The 18,120-nt window shown below is 36.9% G+C and overlaps 2 protein-coding genes and 1 long non-coding RNA gene across 11 annotated transcripts; 2 read left to right on the top strand and 1 right to left on the bottom strand.

The window, feature by feature from the left end:
* The first annotated feature begins 42 nt into the window (after window positions 1–42).
* LOC114871301 lies at window positions 43–2,392 on the top strand. Of its 2 annotated transcripts, none has more exons than XM_029177030.2 (2): window positions 43–222; window positions 724–2,392. In XM_029177030.2, the coding sequence occupies exons 1-2, from the start codon at window positions 140–142 to the stop codon at window positions 1,271–1,273; spliced, it is 633 nt and encodes a 210-aa protein (XP_029032863.1). In that variant the 5' UTR covers window positions 43–139; the 3' UTR covers window positions 1,274–2,392. The 2 variants fall into 2 exon arrangements, with proteins under 2 accessions (XP_029032863.1, XP_029032865.1); XM_029177032.2 differs by having other exon boundaries at window positions 60–222; window positions 735–2,392.
* On the bottom strand, window positions 2,248–18,027 carry LOC114871297 (TRPL translocation defect protein 14). Of its 8 annotated transcripts, XR_003788556.2 has the most exons (11): window positions 17,667–18,026; window positions 16,003–16,070; window positions 15,432–15,469; window positions 14,360–14,397; window positions 8,490–8,606; window positions 5,926–6,054; window positions 5,374–5,847; window positions 5,086–5,293; window positions 4,493–4,674; window positions 2,497–2,562; window positions 2,248–2,391 (listed from the first exon to the last, which is right to left on the bottom strand). XR_003788556.2 is itself a non-coding variant. In XM_029177018.2 (10 exons), the coding sequence occupies exons 1-10, from the start codon at window positions 17,704–17,706 to the stop codon at window positions 2,558–2,560; spliced, it is 1,299 nt and encodes a 432-aa protein (XP_029032851.1). In that variant the 5' UTR covers window positions 17,707–18,026; the 3' UTR covers window positions 2,248–2,557. The 8 variants fall into 8 exon arrangements, 7 of the variants coding, with proteins under 7 accessions (XP_029032851.1, XP_029032849.1, XP_029032848.1 ...); XM_029177018.2 differs by having other exon boundaries at window positions 2,248–2,562; XM_029177016.2 differs by lacking the exons at window positions 2,248–2,391; window positions 2,497–2,562 and adding an exon at window positions 2,649–4,277 and having other exon boundaries at window positions 17,667–18,027.
* Window positions 16,742–17,660, top strand: LOC114871302. Its single transcript, XR_003788557.2, has 3 exons — window positions 16,742–17,055; window positions 17,303–17,482; window positions 17,561–17,660. It is a non-coding gene; the product is annotated as an uncharacterized LOC114871302 (long non-coding RNA).
* Window positions 18,028–18,120: the final 93 nt, after the last annotated feature.

Below are 18,120 nucleotides of genomic sequence, written 5' to 3'. Positions count from 1 at the left end.
GTGTCGTTAGTAATTTCCGGTGACGTTTGTTTTGCAGCGTTGCCACATAGTCTTCATGTGGACAGTAACATAACAATTTATAATGGTTATATTAGATTAGTGATTGTTAGAGTATATTGTTAATTAATTGGTAAGAACAATGGCTTCCTTGGTTGCGGATTATGGAACCTCCTCAAGTTCAGAGAGTAGTAGTGGCGATATTTCGGATAGTGCTGATAACACGTAAGCTTTCACCAATATGATCATGTTTCGCGTTTGTTGTTACCCTTTGTTTAACTCCTTGTAATTACTTAAATTTTAATTTTTATAATGAATTGTGATTATTAATACATTCCTACCACTCGACTTGTATTAACGTGCCTTTTTATGTGACAAATCATTTGACATATTTACACGTGTATTCACGAAACGAAAGTCGTACCGGATACGTTTATAATTTTTAAGATTGTATACTCTATTATATCAAGTATTATGTTTACATCTACTTTTATAATTATAATTGTTATTTACTAATTAAGCAATGAATAAAATGCATAGCATTGTATGTAATCTTAATAGTGTTCCAATTGCTGCTTGTTCTGAAAAGTACAAATATATCATTACAATGAAACATTATTGCAGTTTTTTTTATTTTCAAATTAGCATGAATATATTAAGTCACTGTTGGTACTTACACATAAGATTGAACTTGTTCTTTGTAATCTGATATTGCCTAACCCTCAGTTTTAAGGAAGATGAAGAAGAGGATAATGAAGAGGAAAAGAATGATGAAAATGAAGGAGCAACGGATACAGCAGCTTCCAAAGAAAAACTTCCATTACCAACTCCAGATTTTAATAGCACACCTGTTATGAAAACTTCAGTCTTCTCAAATCCGTTTGTTGAAGCAGAAAAAGCTAAAAGTGCTATTCTAGAGAAACATGTAAAAATGACTCCGACATTAGATGATACAAAAATGATAAATGGTCGAAAGATATGTTGGAATTATAGGAAAGGTAGATGCAGGTTTGGTCATAATTGTACCTTTGCACATGATTCAGATTTACACCGTACAGCGGCTGAGCTAGAAGCAATTCGAATACCGCAAGAAACAGTTATCTGTCAGACTCAGTATAATGGTCAGGTTTCCATAAATGACGATGATGAGGTGGATCAAGAAAATAATCAAATGAATAAACGTAAGAAAAGGCCAGGATTGAGTCAGTCTTTAATACCTAGTAAGAAAGTCTTGAAAATGTACAAATCACAACAAACTAAAGCCATTAGTAGATAAATGCAGATAGTAACATATGATTAGCTGCTCTAAAAGAAAAGATTTATGATTTATAAATTCATAATTCAATGAATTTGTAAAAATGATATTGATTATATAACTTCCATGAAAATCAGAAAGTATAAATTTCTTTCTGAATAAAAAGATAGTGTAAGACACTGATTGCTTCATTCTCTATTGAAAAATGTCATAAGGTATATAAAACAAATATATGCTTCCAGCAAAAGATACACTTATGACACATATATTATATATAATACCTATTTCAGAATCAATTGAAAGTTTAGGAATTATTTAAATACTATTCAATATTTATAGAAAATTATTTGTTATGTATATAACAATTAGAGTTTACTTGTATAATTAATACTTCCAGGGACCTGCAGACATGAATCATAATTCATTATGTTTTGTATGCAAACAATTTTATAAACATTTCTATTTATATTTAATATTTCTAGTTGATCTACAAGAATCGAAATAGTCTTCTTATATTTTGCCAGACAACTTGATTATCTACGTTTCTTTTGCTTTCTTCTTACCGAAAAGAGATAGCTATTTAAAGGTTTTCTGTATCAGAATTCTAAGATTTTAGATTATACATAAGGATAATATTGTATTTAAATCGTATAAGTATCACTCCAGCTTTAATAAAAAATTTTTAGATATTGTTTAATGTACAAAGTAAAAATTATTGCTTGTGTAAAAGTACTATATGTAAAAAAAAAAAAATTATGTAACTTATGTACAATATTGTTAACACTTCTCCTTGATAAAGCTGTTTAGTATCTAAATTAGGTACTGAAAACAACATGTAATAATCGTGGTATACCAAAAACAACAATTACGCTTCCACCATGCATTATACCTTTTTACATAATGTTATAGATATAAAAGAGAACTTACTTGTTTCTGCATAGAAGGAAATATGTGTTTGTCAGGTTTACTTTTATTAATGTGTAATATCATGTATCTTCCTTTTTATGCGATCCAATTACTTAAGTATTCTTTATTAGTAAAAAGCTTTTTTTAATTCTATATATGTAACATATATAACTTTTGTATACACGCTATTTCATTAAATTATTAAGAAATACTATTTCAACTTCTTCAGTACCCTGAAAATGATATATAAATTTTGTATATCAAGGAATTCAATGCAGTATTAAAAATTATTAATTTGTTAAGTAGTTATCGGAATGATAGCAATGCATCGAACTGACCAATAAAGTTATTGATTTACATTCTTCTTCTAGCTGTACCATATGAAAACGTGTATAAGCCTTAATCTGAAAACAAAATGACAGTGAATAATTATTTAATATTCCATTGATGAGTTGAAAGAACAATGGATAGGTATCAAGTGGACAAAAAATGATAGGCACATGACATTTTTATTAGATAATCATGGGTACAATATGAGTTCAGATCAATTATACGTGGTTTAAAGTGCATCAATAGTTGATTATTGCATCTTTCATTGAAAATATATATTTATATATCATTCTTTTTCACTTCCGCGACTGAACATCTCACAGGCACTTTGTCTCTAAACAATGATAATATTTGTGATAAATGTTTTTATGTAAAATAAACATGTATATAATCATCACAGTTTACGTTCATTAAGTTATGATCAATGATGAAATAATTTTTATTCATAAATTAAATAATAATAATCACTCAATAATTAATTTACTCCCAAATCAATTTCTGTTTAAAATTGCAATTCATTAATCGATCTCTTTATTCATACCAACGGTATTTCCAGTTAATCAAAGTACTGTCTTTTATCTGGATTGAAATTTTTATGGAAACACCTGTTAAGTACTATAATGTACGACAATTAATTTGTCATTACTATGTAATACGTAATTCTGACAATACTGTAGAACAGTACAATCGTTGAACCATACCTTTTTTTTTCTTTTTTCATTTTAATTACCCGACCATTATTCTTAAAAGACAAAACATTAGATTTATCTCAACATTTTACGTGATACCACTAATAAATAATACACCTGCAGAAACTGTAATTAAACCTACAATACAGGGACGAAAGCAGCTCGTCTTCTACTGTTAAATTGATGAATTGAAATTCTCTGTTTCACATTAGTGCAGAATATTTAATTTTCTACCGAGAGACAATGTTAAACATTTTCTAAAGGTAAAGTATACTTCACACTGATCGTATGTTCTTGAATAAGTACTTTGTATGCTATGCGCTACATGTATTTTGTATCACAATCATTTATAGTAGGTTCCCTTAAATAAAATGTTACGACGACAATACTCTACCGTTAAGATACATAACGAAGTAAAAGAGAGATGAAAAGTGAAAAGTGAAGCGATTTAGATGTAAAAATACCCGGTATTATTAATCGTTATTACTCGTTAAACGGATCGGTAAAAAATAAGTTACAGTCGAATTATATTAAGTACATTTCGCATCAAATACTTCCAGATGTGCATATACAAGGATCAATTAGAAAATATGAAGTTTAGAACTTTGTCGTCCTTCGTATTGCCTAAAAAAAGTTGTTTTTCTTTTTTCTTTTTTTTTTTTTTTTTTACTCTTAGATCGAGTTGTCAGTGCCAATAGAATTATTTCGTCTCGTAGTTTGGAATTGTTTCAACAATTTCAGTACCATCGTGTTTTTACATCGTTCCAAAAATCTATTCTCTGTGTTTCTTATTACATTCTTCTTCTTCCATTTATTCTCTTACGAACTATTGTTCAACGTTTTTGTAGGATTATCGCGTTCTTTACTATTGCTTTTTATGCTATTCCTCTCGACGAATTTCGCGTTACCATTCGCAACACCGTGGACACCATTTTGTATGCCATTCACAACTTTATCTACACCATTTATAGTAACGTTTACACCATTAACTCTAGACCCAACCCCGTTACTTGCACCGTTTACATGTTTTTTAGCCAACGTATCTCTCGCTTCTGAAGTATTAATATTTTTATTATCCTTCGATCCAGATTCCGTCAAGCCTGCAAGAGCGTAATCTGTGCAATTCAAAAGAGACTGAATCAAACGAAAGATCGGCTATATTAATCATTAAACCATTAATCTATACTACTGTGCATCATTATCTGTCACTATAAAACAAGATGTAATATACATTTATTTAGTGACAAGGATCTCTGTGTGATTTACTTGATTCAACAAAAACAAAAGAAAGAAACGAACAAGCAAACATACGTACCGTGTAAATTATGGCAGTATTTATTAGTATTGTTCCATTCTTCTCGTAGACTCAGATTGAACATGCTGTAGTCCGGATTACCGGTTACCTCTTTCTCGATTGTCAGGAACTGTGGTAGTATATTCTTCAGCTCGTCTCCAGTTAATGCTGTATACGTTTCAAGCAACATCAATCCACGGCACCTATAAAAAAATACAATTACATCCTGGTCAAAGTTGATCAGTGGCGGCTCGCGTATAGTCACTGTGGAACTGCAGCACCCCTTATTTCATTAATATAATGCCTCCTTTTTTCTTTAATTCTTTCTTTATACTTGTACAATATATAATCCTTAAGCTTAATGTCAGTAGCCAACCCCCAGTTTATGAAAAAGATAGAAAAATCTTTGTATGGAACTGTGCACTTCATATCTGGTGTTTAATTGTGTGCGCATGCGCACATAGGAAGCTGCGCGGGAGAGAAAGAGCACTGACGCACCCGCAGTGCCGATTTTTTAAAACAAAGATTAACAATTTTCTGGAGCAGCAGCCCCACTAATTTTAACTACGAGCCGCCATTGAAGTTAATGCCGATGAACAATCATTCAGCCATACCTCGGGTGAGCTGGTTCTCTGTATATGTCTAATTGAAAATACTGATTATTGATGAGGAAACAACGCCGACGTTTGAAGATGGTGAAATGCGAATCGTCGCGTTGAGCAAGCATGTTCAAGTAATCCCGATGGGTTAACTGGGTCTTAACTTCGATCACTTGCCCGCACATCTTCGGACGCCTAATCGTGTGGATGTAAGACCAATGTCCTGCGAAGGTAAACGAAATTAAATGAAGAATTATTAATCTAACTGATGTTGCGAAGTTGGTTCCACGTTGAGAGACAAACCTTTTTGTCCGCGTTTGCGTAGACGGGCTTGCATCTTCGGATTGTTACTTTGGAGGTAGTTATGGACGACATCGAAGTCTTGAAACGGTGGAAACTCGCTGTCCGGAGGTAGAGGACCTTTGACGAGGAACTTGACCTTTCGACTGCTGGCTCGCAATCTGTCCCCGGTGTCGATGCCCAGTTTCTGGCACACGCACTCGATCATACGGCAAATCTTCGACTCGAAGTCCTGCGAGTTGTCGATCACGTCGAAATACGGATGACCAACCCAGGCAGCGGCCGCTTTGTAATCGAGTTCCCTGGCCAACTCGACGCCTTCCGATCTACATACGTGCTCTTCGGTCGAATAGAAGTCCTCGGCACCGTTCGCGGCCGATACCATGTGGATGATCTGATTGTATCTGTTGTCCCGTAACTCCACGTTGTTCCAACCGTTCGATGCCATCATAAGTTCCCATTTGTCCTTTGAAATAACTACGGATCGAGAAACACGAATAAGTGAACGATCATCCTTTTATACAAGGATAACAATCACGTGGATAATTTGCTTACATGCAGAGGCATCCATAGCGCCACGATCACAGATTATAAGGCAATTTCGCGAACTGCTCTCGCCCAGTTGAAAGAACGTGTTCTCTATTTGTATCATCGTGCGCAAAAGGTTCTCCTGGAACTTGAATGCTGAAACAGAACAGCGAACGATGTAAAGTTTGGAAGTTAAATTAGGAAATTAACTTAAGGAACCTCTAAACACGAGGAACTACAAGGATGATAACAACTACGCACGCCTCTCTCGAGTTTACAATTATTTACGTAATAACAGAGGATGTGAATTAATTAATCACTCGTTTATTAGCTTACGTTTCGTTGATAAGCGATAACGACCACGTAAGTGCTTGTTTTTTTTTTCCTAACGAGAATAAAACCTTTGCGATTCAACGTATCGTTTAAGGAATAATCGTGAAGTGAGACTTTCAAATGAGAAAAGAAAATGCTATGTATAATATCGAAACTATATTTATTAATATTATTTCGATCGATATTTGATCCTCGATTGAAAAGAATGAATCACAGGATCTTATTTAGCTCAAAATGCGCGATATCATTCTCAAGAGAGTGAAACGACTCGTTATTATGAACGCAGGTGCGTCGAGTCATCGATCAGTGCACCGCAGTGGATGCAATTACTGCGATGCAAACGTGTGATTCGATCTGCGCTCTTTCTGCCTAATGCTCGATATCATTCAATTGAGTATTTCATTCGTATACATTTCTCGAGGAAAAAAAAGTGAACATTAAATATATTAACAGGTTCGATTCGAAAATCGTATTTTTAGAGACAGGCTGCGTCGTCACTGGGTAATAATTAACTTAAACTACAAAGCAGCTAAAGCTTTTATCGTTAATTATTGTGCTGCACGCGATATTGAGAAGTTAGCAAAAATATCTGTAGATTAGCGATAAAGAAAAATGAAAACAGAAGTCTGTTTATTGCTTGGTCAATAGACACCTGGTTAAATGTGCTAAATATACAATTTTCGAACGTGTTAATTCTTTATAGTTAGTGGTTTGAAGCTTTTCATTCGTAGTGTACACTCCGGATCAAATCAGGCTTCCTCGGGAAGGATGGTGATGCCTCGGGTACTGGTCCTTACCCTTAGGCATCCCCGAGGAGACTGACGCTGCGCGAGGGTGGAGGCCCCATATATATAGGCCTGTGGCGGACCAGCCACTCGCGGAAAAACGGTTACGCGGGAAGATTTGAAATCAGATTTATTCATTGTTCGTATTTCTCAGTTAAATACTAAATTTTCTAAGATTTAATAATTAAAAATCATACTACTTGAAATAATATTATTATTAATATCGTTGAAATGAAGATTTTAAGAAGAAAAGCCTGATTTGATCGCGAGTGTACACAGACGCGACTTCATTGACGTTTGTGAATTGCATCGCGCATTCTGGTATCAGTCGTGTTACATAGTTGCTCATCCACGACAGATAACAGTATCATCCCAGACGGACTAAACAACTCGTAGTAACTATAACTCTTGTCACAATACGTTCCTTTTATCGAATCAGCGAAAAAATCCAATTAATGGGAACGGTCGTTCGGAGACCTCGACGAAGTTCGATAATTATCTCCAGTTCGACTGTTGGCTATTCCATTTTTATTAACGCATTGAATGATGTTCGAAGAGGGAATTTCTATAAAACTAAGGATATTAGAACCTTCAAAGTCCAGAGATATTTTAGGCATAGGAGGCACATATGCAGGACGTTTACACATTGAAGCAACGAGCACATTATTCAACGATTGATACAAAAATACAATGACAGAAACATAGTTGACCCACGAAACAAGGTCTATATACTAAATCCTATCGATTCGTCGTTGAAATGGCTATTCCCCAAGCCTACCTCTTACAGAAGCTCTAGCAGATATCATCAACTGATTAAATAAGAACGACTGTTCCCTTGGATCAGGGTATATCCACGATAAATCCTTCCTATTATTCTTCGACCATTACTCGTATCGGAGCTCTACGTATTAGGAACGTAGCAAAAGTATTTGGCCGTTTGAGAACTGCGCAAAATACATAAATGTTCATACCTAATCGATCAAGTACGCTTCAACTGGCCAGAGAGGCGGCTTTCTAGCAGCAGGGACCAAGCCGAATCGGTCTAGCAAGGCGAAAGGACAATGATCCTCTTTTCTTTTCGACAACGATAAACCACGATCAGAAATTACAGCCTCTGGGCAGAACACACAATACATCGTACATTCCAAATCGTTCCTACAACTTCACAAAACAACAAACATTATACAAACAAAAAGGAACCGACGTGGTGATGGAACAGCAAAGTTTAGGAAAAGGAATTCGTATCCATTTTCGAGGATAGTTTTCTCGGCGTGTAATTCCTGCTCGTGGTTTTCCTTCGAGGTGAAAAAGAGAGTAGGACCCTGTCCTCTTCTGTATACACCGCAGGATGTAATTCGTGTTACGAATTAATAATCCTAGTTAACATTCTCGGTTCCTCCTTCGATTCTATCACGAATTACGGATCCACGATGTATAATCGCCTTCGAAACAAGAGACTTCTCTAAGACTCACCCTCGCTCGAGTCAACCTCCAAGATCTCCGGCCATCTCGCTTCACCTTTGTCCGACCTGTTCCTGTAACGTCTCTGCGACCACTTCGTAATCGAAGGTCGCGACACGGATCCCTTTGCTAGAACCAACCGACCTTCAAGATACTTTCAGTTCGATAAACCAGCCAGCTATTTCCCCTCCCTCGAAGCGAGTTTTCCTTCGATCGAATCGTTTTAACGAATCACTTCTGCTATCGACGCTTTTCCCACCCCTCCGTCCCTCTTATCCTCCTACTATTTCCTATGAAAATTACTTAACATTCCGCACAGCAAGTCGCCAATCGGCGTGATTCGAAACCTATCGATCTCTCAGTTTCTATTAAGATCGTATAACCGGACGGTTCTGGTTTATCCTAAACTCTATTATGCGATCTGGATATCGTTCAACGAACGAATCGATCGATCAAAGTAGAACGAGAGAAAAGTTTTTCTTATTTTAATCGAGGTCAAAGAGGGTTGAAGAAGAGGACTTTATTCGAATTCGCCACACGAACTGCTGCTACGTCATCAGACATGTGGCATCAGCAAAAAGCTTTCGAAATGAAACAGTCGTGTACGAGTGGATACTGTTGCCGTCTGCGAGGAGAAAGAATAAAGGATGCAGAAAGCCGTGAGATCGTTTTTCACTGACCAAAGAAAAATTCTCTTGCGTCGTGAAATTCACAACCCGTGCTGAAAGTTTTCTGAACAAACCAGTCGTTTCATTCGAGGTGATCTAATTATTTCCACGATTTCCTCGAGTATCAAGCAGAAAGAGAATCTGCGCAATGGAATATATTATACAATTTTCATTCCAATAGATACGTCAATACACACGCTTTTGTTGATCGAGTAAATTGATTCGACCCGTGGAATTGATTCAAACCCACGGTATCCTGTCGGAACTGGAAGACTTGTTAATTACCGCTTGTTCGTTATTGGGTGCAGCTCGACCTTCGAGAAATCGCTTCTATTACACCGGAGTTGTTAAAAAATGAAAATCTTACTGCATCGATTATAAAAATCTGCGCAGCGGTTCTAACTTTTTCCGCCGTTTCATTAGCATACTCGCGTTCAGCGAGAATAATTAGTTATTTTAATGTTCTTGCATCGAGCGCTGAGAATTTCTTGGAAACCAACAGAGTTCCCTGGAAATATTTTAGGCTTCGAAACGTATCACTGCCGAAGTATCGTCAAGAGAGTCAATCACGTGCAAAGTGGTGAAATTGATCGATGAATGAACAGCAGGGTTCTTTGACGAGTAAACTACTCGTCGCGTGTATCATATCGAAAGAAAATCTCACGCTCGGATGAACTCCGCTTCGACGAGACACGTTTCTAACGATAAAGAATAATTTTCAAAGGGACAGTGTAAAATTTAAAAAATGAAAATCATACGAAGTACGAAATTGAATTAGAATTGTGGCTCTCTCCATGGTCCGCCATCATCCGAGAATTAATCGTTCTAGCGAACCTGGGAAAACCGGGAGAAGAAAATACTGAAAATTCTTTCGAGGATAACGCTAACTATCTATAAATCGTCTACTTGAATTATTACTCTCAGTAAATTGTCGAGTTTTGTTTTTGAGGAAAAGTTTACCGGTCTAATGGCACGAACACAGAAATTTTCCTCCTTCGAAAAAAAAAAAGTAGAGTAGGAGTTTGTAACAATTTCTCAGACGCTATAAGTCACAATAAAAGCGAACTGGCAGTTTGCCACGGTAGATAGGAAGGCGTGGTATGATCCCGATAGAGAGCGACAATTGAGCGGATGCATCGAATATGAATTTATTAATAACCGGTGCTAGATATAACGAACTTATTAGGCTACGTTTGTCGTTACGTCGAGCGGAATATATAGAACGTCGTTACGGACGACCTACATTAACGAACGAACCCCGTTTTACCGGCTGTGTCTTCTGGTTACGTGAGACGAAGACTCCGTTTACTTGGACACGTGAGGGACACGAAACGATTAGGATAACTGAAACGTTCAAGGCTCTGTTGTGCAATAATTAACCGGCTAATTACGTTAGCGAATTGTTAAGTCCCTGTATAATCAATTTGGCGAAATAAGAATTAGGAGTATTAAGTTCCAAAGCCTAAGTACCGTGCGTCGCCGACTCTCCGGAGGGATTTTCGGTCTTCGCGAAAAATCAATCCCGTTGCCTTCTCTCAAGACAGATACGATTAGGCGTGCAACGATGATAAAAATTGACGTGCATCGATGTACATAGCTCTGTATACTGGTTAAAGAAGCCAAAAGGAGGGTTTGCTCGTAGGAAGCCTGGTTAATATCGGTGTTTCAAGGGCATGGGATTAAAACCGACAAATACCTTTATGTAATCTGAGCAGAAAGAGACGCGGTTAAAAGATATTTTCGCACGATGCAAGCAGCATTCCGGACGTCATTTCATTTTCCAGCTGGAAACGACGCAAAAAGGGTGTTGCTGTCTGGCAACCGTTTAGCTACATAGACACCGATTCTCTTAATGTCAACCTGTTGGATTCTTTGGAAACTATGAAACTCCGCTTAGTTATTTCCCATTCGAAGTAATGAGAATCTGGCAAGAAATCGCGGGTAATATATCGAAAACGACACATTTCACAAGATGTACATTCGACGAACATGCACACACGAGTGGTAACAACGAAACGAGTGTTTTCGAACCAAGTGTATCTTCTCAACGTACCTCCGATCTAAATTTTACGTTATATAATTTTAGTAGTTTATTATTATCCATGGTTGATCTCGAAATGTGAGTAAATAGAATAGAAAATTCGTGGGAGCACAGATGGTCTCCTAAATGACAAATTTTGAGTGCAATACGTACAAAATGCCTCATTTAAATATCCTTTGAAATAGTAAAAAAAAGTGATAGAGAACGTATCTAATTTCCTTAATTGCTTCTTCAAAGTTTCCTAGAATTTAATTCTGCACTACAATTTTTCGAACATTTAATTTCGTTTAATCATCGTTTCGTGATAAATTATGCAAATTAATTAGTCAACCATTAAAATGGTAATTACTACCTTGCGAAACATAAAGAAATTAGTAGCTATAATTATTACAGGTACATCAATTACTTATAAAAATGTTCTGACAGCTAACAGCTTTCGGTAGTCGTCAATTAAATTAAAAATTTAAGCTACCGGCCTTTTCCAAAGTAAAGCAAATATTTACACGAGTATATCTGACTGCAAAGCAAATTTGCACGGGTGCAGGTATACAATTCTACGGAAAAAAACGAGGTATCTTATTACACTGGCTTATTAGAATAACCGGGATTTGCAAATCGATACGATAATGTAATCGTATGCATTATGCAACTGGAAGCAATTTTAGTAGGTTTTGTTCGCGTAGAAATATCGTCGCTAGGCAAAGGACACGAAACGAACGTGAAATTCATTGGCAAAGCGTTCTACTTTTGCTCCATGTAATTAGATACGAACGATTAATTCAATGAAGAAGTAGCCAAGTGAGAAGGGTCTCTCTGGCTGACCTATCGAACAGATAACCGATCGACTCACACCTTGAGAAATAATAATAGGCAAATTAATTATAGGAATTTTATGTGACGTACACTCGCGATCATGTCAGGCCTCCTCGAGTCCCGATCCTTCCCCTTAGGCGTCGCCGAGGAGAATGACAATGCTGGGGTGGAGGCCTCGTATATATAGGCCTCTGGCGGACCACCCACTCGCGAGTAAATATCTACGCGGGAAAATTTGAATTGATAATCATTTGTTATTCATATTCCTCAGTTATATACTGAATTATGTAATACTTGATAATTAAAAATTACATCGTTTGCTTTTCTAAATTATTTTTAATATTAATAACATCAAAATTAAGATTTTGAGAATTTCTGCTTCTCTATTGCCATCTTCCCTAGAGAAGACTGATTTGATCACGAGTGTATCTATGGTAGGAAAAAAGAGTCTATTTAAATATTTATGCTTTCTCGGACAACAAGATAACAAAATATAACAACGATACAGTTGTTTATTCAACGACTGATAAATTTTTGTTCGTAGGTCAACGTCAGATACAGAGTGCATCAAAAGTGCCGGAAGGATGTGAAATCGTTTGGAAAGGAAATTCATTACTATTTCAAATCCTTTCGTTTTTCGAATATGCTCGTATAAAAAGAGCTCGTACTTTTCGTTATCGCACTCGACTTTAATGGTTCTCGACACGAACAGATTAAATTCTTTCTCTTCTCGATCGTTCAACACGTACGAATGTCATCGTTCGAAAACACACGATGCGTCCGTCTCGTGATTCGTCGGTATCCAAGAATCTTGGCAAAGTGCCGGTTTCAATTTTACGCAATCGACGAACGTTAAACTACATTAGCCATTCTTCTTCGATCCACCCGCAACCAACTGCACGAGGACTGTTATTGTTCTTTAAATGCACGACTCTCTTTCTCTCTCTAGTTTGACGTACTTCGCGTTTCCGCGATTAAATGCATCTATTCGAAAAACCGTTCGAACTGGCATCGATGCGAAATTTTCAGCTGGTTTTCCTAACTCTTCAAAATGTGACGTAAGATTGTGCAATTCGACAAGTTTACGAATTTCAATTTAAAAAAGATGTACACAACTGATAGATAAGAAGTTTTATCTGCAGCTGATTTTCGGACTAATAATAGGAGACAAGTTAATTTATTCGTATTAAGTCGAAGATAAAGAGAAAATATCTGCCTTTTTTTCTCTTCCCAGTATCTACGCCACTTTTTTGTCCCTCAGCTGAACACAATATTTTAACCTTGGCCGATCCTGGGTCGAGTTCACCCCAACCCGTGCATCTTATTCCGACGAAATTCTACATTTACTGGATTATTCGTTCTGGAAAAAAAATGTCGTACGCTGAAGCGTTCAAATATTGCAACGAAACCATGGAAACAATTTACGAACAGCAAAGGGTTGAGGTGTGTAAGCGTTAGGGGAAAGTTGGTTCAAGACGCGAGCAGGTGAAAGGGGTGGCGATACAAGGGTGTCATTGAACATGGCTCCCTTGCAATAAATGGAAAGTTTCGTCGATATCATCACGATAGTCGACGCATACTTCAGCAGGTAGTAAGGGATGAAAGGCAAGGGCGCGAGAGGGCTGTCGATCGATACAACCAGCGACCTAACATTCGACGTGCCTTTCCCTACTGTAATCGTCAGATAAACGTATTTTCATCAATCATGTCGGGAACTTGATTTACCCTCGTCCGTCCATTCATAACATCACGGTTACCTCATTCATTAATACAGAAGTCATAATATGTACATAATATGTACGTAAACGAGAAATTATTTATTGTACACTCGCAATCAACTCGGGCTCTCTCAGGGAAAGGGTTATGCTCCTGCAGCACGTCCTTCCCCCTAGGTATCCCCGCGGAGAATGACGCGGTAGTGCAAGGGGCCCCTTATATATAGGCCCGTGGCGGACCACTCGCGCGTCACCGTTTACGCGCGAAAATTTGAACGAACAATGTTCCCTAGGGAAACTTACGAGTGTACAAATATACAAATAAAAAGCTTTATTACAGAAAAAGAACTACATTTACGTTTTCTATTTGAGCTTCAAGCTGAAGAGGTTAGAAACGTATCACAACGTTCCGTTTGCATCGATTGACCGTAACTATAAGTAAAGAATACTTCTGGAAGAATCCATCTTCCAATTGATCGTACTTTACCCAGAAAATTTCCAAGATTTGTAATAAAAAATGTACCAGCTTGTATACCGAAATGTAAAAAAACGTAAAGTCGAAACCATCCACGCAAATTCGTAGCAAACGCACACCGTGAGAAGCTAAAGCTAGCGGTACAAAATGAAAAGTTCAAGTGGACTTACCCTCTTCAGCGTTCAGGTCTGAAAACTTTATGCCGCCGCTGAAATGGAAAAAGCAGACGAGGGATGAAACAGTTGGTAATATCAAAGTGTGAGAGGTGGAGAGAGATTCTGAGGAGCATCAAAAAAACTAAATGGAGCGTATGCTTTTTTTTTTTCTTTTCTTTTCTTTAGCTTGCAAGAGAAACTAATCTAGGAAGATAGTGATCTATTTTTCTTTTTATGTACAGCCGTTTCGTAATACATGGGATCCATTTTAGATGGCTAACCGAGGACATAAATACAATGAAAAATTGTATTCCTTTAATTGAATTATTGGTCGTCGCAGGTATCGTTCTGATTTCTTACGTTTCAATTAATTTCTTTTCATTATTTTCGTGTCCTCCGCTGGTCATCGCGAAATGGATAGCACGCGTTATGAAATACTATACGTATAAAAATGCTTTGATTCTTTGGCTCGTGTGAGAAAGGATAAAATATATGGTTGAAACACAGGGGAATGTTACCCGATTGAGTTTCATTCTCGAATAACTTTCTATCAGCATGCTAGTGTGTCGTTATTCGTTAGCGATTCTTCGAACAAGAAACATCTTACATAATCAATGTCTATACGACGAATAACTGTTCTTTGTAACCGCGTAGAAAATATTCTCGCCGAGTTAATTGATTTTACCGTCGGTGAATCATCGTTTGTCACAATCGTAATTGTATATGATCATTGGATCAATGACAAAGGATGTTGATGCACCGTGTTGTACTCTTGCGTTTTCTTTCGTATCTAATTATGTAAATCGTGTCACACGATCATTGTCTGCTATAAACATACGATTTTTCCGTGTCTCGATCATTTTATAATATGGAAGAAAGTACGTCGAAAGCTTTTTAAATGAAAAAGAAGCAAAATGTTACGAGAATCATCGGGTATCGTTTTGAAATCAAAGGGTAATAAGAATCCTATGTAGTTGAGGGGAACGCGAATTTTCAGAATAAAGAAAAGCTTTCGTTAATTTCATTTTTTCTCGATATCTCTTCCTTTCTCTGTTTCTGTAAATTTGTTTATCGTGTAATTGCATACCTGAGCAGCACAGTCGCTGTCTCGGGAACACGGAACACCTGAAAAAGAAGACAACCAGCGCTCTATCGAATCCACATCGAAGGGTAATTACCCAAAAAACCAATTCTCATATCCAATTCGCCCTTTTTCTTTCTCATCAATTTTTTTTTCTTTCCCCCTCGATTCTTCAACAATCGCGTATATACTCTTGCTACAAGGGACATTTGTTGTTGGCATAAAAGATAATTCTTTATCAACGAATACGACAAGACAGGAAATGAAAAACGTGGTGCACGTAAATAAATATTCGTACAATTTCTTCTTTTTTTTTTTTTTTTTTTTTAAAGATAAAAGCTTTGTTACCAAATGTAACCAAATGGATTTTAAAATAACGAAAAGGTATAGTAAAAAGAAATAGAAATGTTTCAAGATTTCAGGATGTTAACTTACACCCCTTGGTTTAAATTCAATTAATTTAGGGTTCAAAGAAAGGATCACGTAGAAAGAAAACTCACGAGACCGTTCTTTGCAGGGGCAATCATTTTTCGTCCTTTTATACAATATCGGAATAAGAAAAGAGAAGCATGCCTACCTTCCAACCCATATTCTCAAAGAACGTACACAGCCGCGTCTGCCCGGTCGTTTTACCGCCGCAAGGACCTGAAACAAAAAGCGTCCCAATTTGTTAGTATAGCGACAGCAATTTTTCTTTAATTATACGTTTGGATAATTAAAATTCGTGGACGATCATTGTCGTAGAACAATAAGACAGGAAGGTTACGACGCGGTCGACCTTGACTTTCGCGATACCACGTGGCTATTGAACTCGAGCATCGTAAATAAAGATGACACGGAAGAGGATAGGTCTATGCAAAATAATGCAATTGCAATGTCGAAACGAAATTGCACACTGACCCTTGCCAAATTATCTAGCACCGAGTGTTAATCCACTCTTACCTTAATTACAGCTTTTATTTTCTTTTTTTATATTTTCAGCGTTAAGATTGCTAATTTTGTATGAACTTGAAAACTGCAAAAAGAATAATTTAAATATAATCGTACCAATAAAGAATTTCAAGAGTTTTAACGAAGCGGAATACATTTATTTTTTTTTAAATAATCGCATTCACGTTTCAATGCTTATATAGTCACGTGCTTGATAAGGCGGGAATTGATGATCCATTTAAATAAGATTTGAATATTTTTAACAGTGAAACGCTTGTCACTGTCAATAATATCGCGCAACCGTTTCGAAAATTTTGCAACAACGAAATTAGCAAGATAACTATTCGTTGTTGAAATTCTATTCTGCCTTGTATTTCGTGGTGAATCGAAACGATTCGAGAGATCGCATACTCGAAGATCGAGAACATTATCGAACCGAGTATCGTTACGATCAATTGTAGAGGTTAATCGCGTTTGCCTTACCGGCGTATGTTCGATACAATACGATCGAACCAAATCGAACGATGGATCGTCGATCATTACGAACTTTTATTTGCGAAGGTTAATAATTCTAGAACGATCATTCTATTTCTGATCAATGATCTTTGTTAAATTGATCATTGCTGTGACACGAGGAAAAAAAGAAAGTGAAAACTTCACTCTAAATTTAGATCTTGCTTATGTTTCGAATACATTATATGTAAGTACATACGGACTTAGCAGGAAAATAAATTATTATCCGCTATGTATTGTTACGATGATACATATGTTAATGACTCGAAATATCTGTTTTCGATGATTAATTTTAGATGAGTCGACCTGTCACTGTATTTCATTGTAAACAACATTTCTCGAGTTGCTCCGATTTTATTTACATATATATTGTTGAACTTAAAAGAAAATATACATGATTTCCTTTGGATAATTGAGAAAAATTGTATCGGCAGGTTTATTGCAATTTTCCCGTGCACGTTCTACAAGGAATTCAATCAATATTTTCACGCCCGTGATAAGCTCGCAAAGCATCGTCTAGTGCAACGTAATTGTCACAGAAACAAAAAAGCGGAAGTAAGATACGTATCGTTTCGTTTGCGATAAAAAGTATGACCGAGCAAAGCGATTACAAGGTAGTTCGAACACGTGGTTTCCGTCGATACGTAAATGTCTTCTTCGATGATACTCATTTTATACTAATTATTCTGCAGAATGGAAACATCCGTTCGGGTAAAAATCAATTTTCGGAAAAAAATCATGATTAATAAAACGCATGACAATGAATCATATTTCGTTGAAAGGAAAAAAATAGTTTACCTCCGGTGAGCACCACTTTGTACAGTCGTTTCTGCTCCATGTTGTGTGAACGTTTTTGAGAGCCCTTTTTCACTGACCAAGTCCACGAGGTTGTTTCAGGTCGATGACGATGGATGGATGGATGGATATATCTTCGTCTGGCTCGTGAATGGTGTCTACGGTTGTAACGAATACTACATGAACACTTCACCGTACATTACGATGTACCGCGGAGTCAGATACGTCGGAGACATGGGAATGAAGCGATGGTATATCTCGGACGCAGAAAGACAACAAACTGCCACTTGAGAGAGCAGACGGTCTGACTCGAAATGAAACGATCCGCGGCTTTGGCTAATCGGGTTATGCTACTCCCTCTGTGTTATGATCATGCGCGAAACGGAAACGCACGAATTCATGAGCGCCGCTTACGAACGTATCCGAACGACGACGCACTTCGGATTTGCCGGAAATT

This window comes from Osmia bicornis, chromosome 12 (genome assembly GCF_907164935.1).
Source record: "Osmia bicornis bicornis chromosome 12, iOsmBic2.1, whole genome shotgun sequence".
Lineage (NCBI taxonomy): Eukaryota > Metazoa > Arthropoda > Insecta > Hymenoptera > Megachilidae > Osmia > Osmia bicornis.
Note: the sequence above shows the minus strand (reverse complement) of the source record. Positions and strands in the feature narration are given on the sequence as shown.

Bases quoted from the DNA above. Each gene is read 5' to 3' on its own strand.
- LOC114871297 (XM_029177015.2), bottom strand. From the start codon at position 17,706: ATGGAGCAGAAACGACTGTACAAAGTGGTGCTCACCGGAG. The intron at 5,848-5,925 runs GTAAGCAAATTA...CTCGATCCGTAG, and splicing joins CGCTATGGATGCCTCTGCAT to TTATTTCAAAGGACAAATGG. The intron at 4,293-4,492 runs GTACGTATGTTT...TGAATTGCACAG, and splicing joins ATACTGCCATAATTTACACG to ATTACGCTCTTGCAGGCTTG.
- LOC114871301 (XM_029177030.2), top strand. From the start codon at position 140: ATGGCTTCCTTGGTTGCGGATTATGGAACCTCCTCAAGTTCAGAGAGT. The intron at 223-723 runs GTAAGCTTTCAC...CCTAACCCTCAG, and splicing joins TCGGATAGTGCTGATAACAC to TTTTAAGGAAGATGAAGAAG.